Below are 8603 nucleotides of genomic sequence, written 5' to 3' on the forward strand. Positions count from 1 at the left end.
AACAAAAGGGTAATATCGTCATTATGTTATCATATGATAATTTTCGTTGATGTTTTTTTATATCAACATTGTGTATTACAAATATCAACAATATGACATTAGAATATCAATACAAGGACAAGAAAATATCAACACATTTTTATTGAGATTGAACATGCATAATATTGAGATTTTGCCTGTAATATATTGAGTTTTTTGTTGCATTTGTTGATAAAAGCTGCTTATCAACATGTACGAAAATTGAAATATAATTTATCAAATTTCATCATCCGAACATCGTCGGAACATATGCAATTGAGATCTCGTTGGAATCCTTATTAAATTATCTTTAATTTGATATATTTTTTGCGAAAAAATAATTTAAATTGAGAGGTTACGTAAATTTAAAGACTTGAGATAATTTTGAGGAGAGGGAAAATAATTAGTTATAATTACTACATATAGGATTTGACATTAATACCTTTTTAATTTAATTAATAATGATTTAAATTTAAAATATATTACGCTTGGCATTATATCAACCACAAGATCTTCTAATCTAATGGTTAAAAATTGGTCTCAATTTTGGATTGCTAATTAGTTAGCAATTGATCACATCCCATACGGTGAATATATATTGTTATTATTAAAAGGTGCAGATATCTTATATGTGACAGCACTAGATTAATACCATTAATCACTAGGGAATGTAATCAAATCCAAACTCTAAATATTGTACAAACTCCCAACTATGATCTGGACCGTTAGAAAATATCAATAGATGATAAAATAGTAGCCACAAAAAATGTCAACACATTGTCAACGGTTGATATTATGTTGACATATTCTGCTGCTACTATTTTGTCATCAGTTGATATTTTTTAAAAATATATGAATTTGCATTTTATCACTATCTCCCTATTAATATTATACTACTATACCATAAGAGGAATTATTTTTTACTCGATAATGTCTATACAAGTATTTAGTGGATATTTATTTATAGTAGTTATTCGATGCAATATTGTCAATAATTATAATGAAAATCGTTATCTTCTCATATGATTTCAAAAATACCATTTTTGCATCATTCAAATCTTATATTTTAAGTGTATTGATCGAATCTATAAAGATTTGATTCTTCGCTTGAAACATAAATATCCCGCGATCTGTGTGCTTTAATGACCAAATTATCCATGTATTTACATTTCATATATTTATATTGATACTCAAGAGATCATGTACTTTAATGACCAAATTATCTATGAAAACAATATGGCTAATACTCCCTCTGAAAACAATATCTTATGAAAATAAAAAACCTTCTCAGAAGATGATTCTCATTGAAAATCAATAAATATAATCATATGGCTGATACTCTCTTGTCCGCTATTAAAAGTCTCAGTTTATTAGTATATCTGTCGTTAGGAATCTCGATTCACTTTTTTACTATAAAGAAATGGCAGGTAAATCACAACTTCCACTAGTTTATCACATTTTTTTATTATAATATTAATATTCATGTATAAAAATGGATCTCACATTTCACTCACGTTATATTATAAAACTACTATATAAAAATGAATCTCACGTTCCATTATTTTATTCAATCTATTTTTCTTTATACTTTTTAAACATGTGTCGAATTCAAATGAGACTCATAATAACGCTGTGTCGAATTCGAATGAGACTCATGATAACGCATGAACGAAGACTTCTAATACCTGATGAAGGAAAACAACATGTTTAAGCATATTAAAAAGATCATGTCATCATAGGTTAATTAATTCAAGAAATTAGGCATCGCCCCACTAATCTATTGGACTAAAACCCAGTCACAATTACAAAACCCCAAATCAATAGAAAACAATAACATCACAATCTGTAAAACCGACAATCCAATTGGATAAACTCGCAAGGTGGGTCACACCCGCGATTGTTTTTGCAGAATCATGCATTAATTTAACATAAAGATTCAATCTTGATGTGGATTAAGCAATAAGAAAACAAGTATGGGTGAAGCAGACAAGCAACGGTGTGATACAAGCAAAGTTTCCAGCCTCGTTTGAATCCACGTCAACATTCATTACAAAAATGGAGACTTTTGTTTAACAACTCTTTATTAGTATTCGTTGAACTGATTAAACTTTATTTTTCATGCAAACTGCCTCAGGAATCTGCATCAAATTGCATATTCCATGAGTTTTAGGTGTGGGTTTTGGAAGTGGAGCAGTTTTGTTTGAGTTTTTGGATGGGAGATAGTGAGAGCTGCAGCAGCCGGCAATCCGAGTGGTCACCGCTTCAAACCCGAAAAAGGCGGCAGAAAATTGAAGTGTTTCACGAAGTTTTGTGTAGGCTTAGAGAATTGGAAATCGAAGAGGCTGCTGAACCGGGATTTGAAGATGAACTTTGGGCACATTTTAACATGTTTCCTCTTCGGTAATTTCTTTTGTTTTTTGGAGTATTAATGAATTGGGTCAATGCTTGTTCTTCTCTGTTTTTCTATTAATTGTTGTTTGTATGAGAGAGTAAACTCGAGCACTTGTTTATGAATGCCCAAGAATTCAAGAAAAGGGAGGTAGAGTAGTACATTTGGTGTGATCAGTAGTAATTAGTTTGAACCTGAAAATAGACAAGTTTGTTCTGTCATGCCTCTTGCTGTGTAATGTGATTCTCTGCCTAAAACAGATTGTAGGATGAATTCTGTGATTTATGCTTAATTAAGTAGGCTGTGGGTAAGAATGCACTCTTTTGCCTTGTGTAACTGGATTTTCATCTCCTGTAGCTATGCTTTGGATTTCAATACTGAACGGGCCGAGGATGCCCTGGTGCACAAGAAATTATTGAGCATGGCGCGTGATCCTCTTACACGGCCAGCTGTTGATGTGCGCCCCGTGCAGGTATATCCTAGAATATGCCGTTATTATATGCAGCTGTAACTTCATTTTTGCCTGCAGGCATGTAATCTAGCTAACAACCTTTCGTACCTAGAAATATTTCATTGTGGCTTGTTGAAAGAACATTTTGGAATTTTTTCCTGCTGTTGATATTTGATGGCAGGCAGGGCAATCTCACATATTCTTGAGTTTCTAGTTGATGACATTCACATCTTGCATAAGGGAGAAATTCTTGATAATTTCGAGTTCTCAATCTTTACTAAAATACTACTAATACAGTTTATGATATGAATCTTACTGTTTCGTAGTGTTGATGATATTTATGCTGCCACTAGCTTTGATGCATGCTGTACACCTCAGCCTTGGATATCTTAACTTGCTTTAGTGTATTTTGATTCTACAGTTTTCCTTTCACGTAATCTGCGATCACAATGGAGAACTGAATTTTATAGTTTCTCGATGATGCAGGGTAGGCCCACCTGCGATGGAAATTCAGGCAATACTGTCCATTCAAGCTTCACCAAGGGAGGGAACGCGCTCCTGTCCGATAGGTATTAGAAGTGGGGTCTTTGCCATGTTAAAAAACATCTTAGAACTTCCTTTTACTGGCTTAGTAATATATGATAAAACGGGTATTCATGTATCCATATTTGTTTAAAAATTTCAGCGTGCCACCTGTGTTTGGCCCATCAGAAAATTTTGAACTTGCCTTCAAAGCAAATGAATCCAATGCCCAAGATGACAATAGTTCTGTGAGTAGGAAATCGTACTTATTGCGGTAATATTCTGAAAGGTTTGAGCCAGATGAACTTTCTTTTCTTTGCTGTTAGTGTCTTACTTTGCCCCTAAATCGTTGGGCTTTCATCTAATAGAATGAAGGTCGGTGGACATTCTTTGCTGCTTCTATTTTTGCAGGCCAATGCATGAAATAACAATATCAACAAAAGACAAAGCAAAACTGCTTAGTGGGGTAATAATGCTGATTTACTTCACAAAATTAAATTGTTGAGTGCTTCCTGAGTTCTTGTGCTCTAGTACACGATCCTCAAGAAGAGGTGGAGTTTTACTGATGCAACGTTGTTAATATTTGTTAAGCATACTATGTTATCTCATCTTTCTCAAGAAGAAGAGGTGGAGGTGAATGAATGTGCTGCAATCCTTAAAAACCGAGCTTCAGACTTACTTGGATATGAAATATACCAACATAGTTCGAGTTTCCATTTCATCTTTTTTTTTAATCTGTGTATATCTGCAATACAATAGATTCTTGATATTGCATTATGCACTTGGCTATATCTTTTGATGCTTTACCAGCCTAACACAAATGCTCGCTTTTGAACTTAATACTAGTTGATATTGGCTTGCTCTGACTCTTTACTGCTATCGTTTCCTCATATTGGAATATTGGATAATGCATTTGGTTTTTCTCATCCGTGGAGAACACACTACTTGTTTATATCTAAATACATAATGTGATGTCATAAGCTATTGTGTTTGTTTCTTTAGCTTTGTGCACTTAAGTTTGATCATTTTCGAGTTAGTGTGCCTATATTATTAATTCCAACTGATGTATTGATGATAAAAGAAGTCTGTATCTAAATTTTCAGTTAACATCTCTTATGTCTGAGATTGGCTTGAACATCCAAGAAGCTCATGCATTTTGCACGATTGACGGGTATTCACTTGATGTCTTCGTTGTTGGTGGTTGGGAAGAGGTAATTTCTGCTCTTTATAACCGGGGATTACATAATCTATGAAGTTTTAATCTCATGGCTAAAATGTCCTAATTAAATATCGTGCACATCCATGAAACTCCATTTTATGTAACTAGATGATTTCTCTACCCTTACTCTACCTTACATGGTCTGCTGAGATATTGATGATAACCTCAGGGCGCTGATCGTCTCAAAGCCACGCTAGTGAAAGAAATTCCATACATTGAGGTAAAAAGAGAATAACCATGTGATGTCTAGAGAGCATATTTTCTAGTAGTTTATTGTGAACCCAATACTTTGATCTTTTCTGCAGAAACGGTTGGTTAAACACGAGCTTGTATCCCCTGCTGTCGGCCTGGAGCAGATCGGATTTAGTATACAATCATGCCATGTGGAAATTCCTATTGATGGGAGTGATGTCTGGGAAATTGATTCCGATTTGTTGGAGTTTGAGTACAAGATCGCTGCAGGGTCAAACGGAGACATGTGAGTTCTGTCACAATAATTTTCGATAAATTATGTCACCTGGATTGAGCCATCTGAACTCAGAAATAAATGCAGGTACAAAGGTTTGTATCGTAGTCAAGACGTGGCCATCAAATGTTTTAAGACCGACTCCCTAAATAAAGATATGCAACGGGAGTTCTCTCAGGAAGTCTACATATTGAGGTAATATTCTGTGAGAAACTTGTATTTCTACATTTTCCATTTCTTTGATTTTCAGATGTTTTTCTGTGGTTCAGGAAAGTTCGGCACAAAAACGTGGTACAGTTTATTGGTTCATGTACGAGACCTCCACTCTTGTGCATCGTTACTGGTAATATAGCTTGGTTTCTTGATGAAGTTTGCTCCCTGGACTATGTTTTGACTTCATACTTAATGGGTTTTTTCAGAATTCATGTCGGGTGGAAGTGTGTATGATGCGCTGCATAAACAAACGGGTGTTCTCAAGCTTCCAGCCATGTTGAAGGTTGCGATTGACGTCTCTAGGGGAATGTGCTATTTACATGAAAATAACATAATTCACAGGGACCTGAAGGCTGCCAACCTTTTAATGGACGAAAATGAAGTAAGAAATCACAAGGATATATCTATTTCTGTGTTCCATCACATTATTACAAGTTGTAAAGAAGTTATCCCGTGCAGGTGGTTAAGATTGCTGATTTTGGTGTTGCTCGAGTACTAGTTCAGTCAGGAGTTATGACTGCAGAAACCGGAACTTATCGCTGGATGGCACCGGAGGTGTGCTTATCTTTATTTTTAGTGGTACATGAGATCGATGGATCCTGTTTCTCTTATCCTGTCGACGTACTTTCTTCTCAGAAAGCCATAACCCATCCAGTAACATGCATTCCTTTCCAGTGGATCATTAGATACTATCTCTTACTTGTTTTTTTGTTGATTGGAAGGTTATTGAGCACAAGCCGTATAATCACAAAGCCGACGTTTTCAGCTTTGGCGTTATGTTGTGGGAGCTTCTAACTGGAAAGGTTCCATATGCACAACTTACTCCTTTGCAGGCAGCTGTGGGTGTCGTCCAGAAGGTATGTGTCCATTTAAAAATTCGAACTCTTCAATCCCGTTATCAATTATTCAGCTTTTAAAGCTTGCTTGTGTTTTGATTTACCAACCAATGACAGTACACTTGTTTTTCAATGTTGAATGTTATCAAGAATAATCATCTCATTCTTTGTTCGTCACGAACTACAGGGTCTAAGACCAACAATACCGAGGCACACTCATCCGTTAGTGGTGGAGTTGCTCGAACGGTGTTGGCAGCAAGATCCATCTTTAAGGCCTGAATTTTCTGAAATTATTGAGATCTTGCAAAGCATCAGCAAAAAGGTAGTTCTATCACCCTTTACCCTCTTCCGAGAGCTTGATTACGATGTGCTAAACATGTTATTGTGTACAGATCTTCGAAGAAGAGAGCTACCAAAAAGAGAAATCTGGGAGAGCCATGATGTTTTATATGACAAAAGAAGGGCCTGACGGCTAAGAAAACTTGCTGATCCGTCTATCTTTACTGCAATCCTAAACGGGAAACGCGAAAAAAAGGTCCAAGCTAACAAAGAACCAACCTTTGAGGTAAATCTAACAAAAGTTTGGTTCACAAAACTGCTTCTTTAGAGACAGCACAACTTGTATAGTTATCGTATCCTTTTTCGAGAACCAAGGATCGAGGGTAAATGCGTCTTTTATCGATAAAACGATAATATAATTACCAGTCTATGCATATTATTGGAGGTATATGTTTATATGTTCATGAGATTGATTTCTGGATTTAAGGTACTGTAGTATAGTAACATGTGATTAGATGATTTACGTATCTAACAAAAATTTTGGAAAATCGACAAGGAATATTAATAATAGGCATATGTAATTCCCTAAAAAGATGGCAATGAACAAATTATGGAGTTTACTTTAGAGCCTGAGACGTAATGAAAAAATAGTCTAGACTAGCTAAGCATATTTGTTTTACAGCATGATTAGTGTTGCTACAAGGTGGAAGGAAATTATTATTCCAGCATAACATGATTGATTTTTATTCTCCAATTTATACATTTTATGTTTATAATACCCAACTTTAAATTGTTCTCTAATCCCACTATTTTTCACTGGTTACCTTCAATTCATATATCCTCTCAAAACTATTTCAATCACTATTTTTATATAAAAATTATTATTTCTAATAATTGCTCAAGTTATTATTTGAGTTAAAAAGTTAGACCAACATATGACGGGTGAGCAAAAATTTATATTTATGGTTTTAGGTTTGGTTTTCATTAAAATGTACTAGTAATTTATAAAGTATTAATAGAATTTTTTATATTTTATTTTTTAATAATGGGATTGGAAAAATGAATATCAGGTATTCGATAAAATTCTCTATTTATTATTGAAAGTCAGAGTTTTTACAAGCTGCATCAATTGTCAGATAGTATATTTGTAGAAATTAAAACTGGTATACTAAAATTTGAACCGAGCAATGTTGCCAATACAAAAATTTTGTACTGATTTAAAAAAATCAAATTGAAATCAAACAATCCAAGAATATATTCGTATCAGAACAAAGAACCCATTCCAGATATTCAAGTTTGGTTTTCTAAAATATACTCCATAGTATCTTGATTGATTTGGCTATGTTTTTGTTTGATTTTTATTTTATATATTTTTGGTGGGCCTGATTGGTGATGCGTATACACCAATGAATGGGTCTGCTAAATAACGACAAAATCAGTGAATGTTCAATGCCATTCCACATTTCCCTACTCAGTCACCATTTCTTTTAGATGTTGGAGCAGTTGAAGATTTGAGAATTTTATTTGTTTTCTAAATATGCAGATGAGATTTTTCGAGTTGGGATCCTCACAGCCGGTGATGTCGTGCATATCTCCATCTTTGAATAATTTTACATATTTGTATTATTTTTTTTCATTCTAGTTTGTTTAGAGTATTTATGAAAGCTAGTAAGTATATATTTTCAACTCCAGTTACTTAAGAGTATTTTTTTCTATCTTTTTCTTACTTTACTCATGACGGACCATAGGCTTAAAAGCATTCAATAAAACTATATTTTTAATATTTTTCTTTTATAAAATTTTTGTATTTATCCAAATTTAACACAAATTATTATATAAAGCCTCTAATAATAATCTGAATCATACAAAAATATACTATTAAAAATATTGTAGAAAATATAGTTTTTATTGATACTTCATCTGTCTCACAATATGATATGACATAGGTTTTAAGAAAAGTAAAGAAAAGTTGGTTGGATAAATTAGTGGAATATGAATCTCACTTATATATATTAATTTTATAAGAAAATGTGAGTGTAATAAGCTGATGAAATATGTGGTCTACTTAACATTTATGATAAAAATGAAATATGACTCTTATTACAGGATGGATCGAAATAGAATAATAGAACTCTTACTGTTTGTTGAAAGGAGTATTATTTTCTGCATTCACTCCTAACTTTATTAAACATGCATCAAAATCTGTATCT

The 8603-nt window shown here is 33.6% G+C and overlaps 1 protein-coding gene across 6 annotated transcripts; it reads left to right on the plus strand.

Moving 5' to 3' along the window:
* Positions 1–1965: 1965 nt before the first annotated feature.
* Positions 1966–8108, plus strand: LOC125204879 (serine/threonine-protein kinase STY46-like). 6 transcript variants are annotated; one of them, XM_048103635.1, is made up of 16 exons: positions 1966–2054; positions 2153–2418; positions 2765–2879; positions 3345–3427; positions 3544–3654; positions 3756–3846; positions 4484–4591; positions 4769–4819; positions 4905–5077; positions 5153–5260; positions 5335–5408; positions 5485–5660; positions 5738–5857; positions 6001–6135; positions 6302–6436; positions 6507–6857. In XM_048103635.1, the coding sequence occupies exons 2-16, from the start codon at positions 2231–2233 to the stop codon at positions 6588–6590; spliced, it is 1752 nt and encodes a 583-aa protein (XP_047959592.1). In that variant the 5' UTR covers positions 1966–2054; positions 2153–2230; the 3' UTR covers positions 6591–6857. The 6 variants fall into 6 exon arrangements, 5 of the variants coding, with proteins under 5 accessions (XP_047959592.1, XP_047959594.1, XP_047959595.1 ...); XR_007173655.1 differs by adding an exon at positions 7937–8108 and having other exon boundaries at positions 1989–2418; positions 6507–6679; XM_048103636.1 differs by having other exon boundaries at positions 1997–2014.
* Positions 8109–8603: the final 495 nt, after the last annotated feature.

This window comes from Salvia hispanica, chromosome 2, assembly GCF_023119035.1.
Source record: "Salvia hispanica cultivar TCC Black 2014 chromosome 2, UniMelb_Shisp_WGS_1.0, whole genome shotgun sequence".
NCBI lineage: Eukaryota > Viridiplantae > Streptophyta > Magnoliopsida > Lamiales > Lamiaceae > Salvia > Salvia hispanica.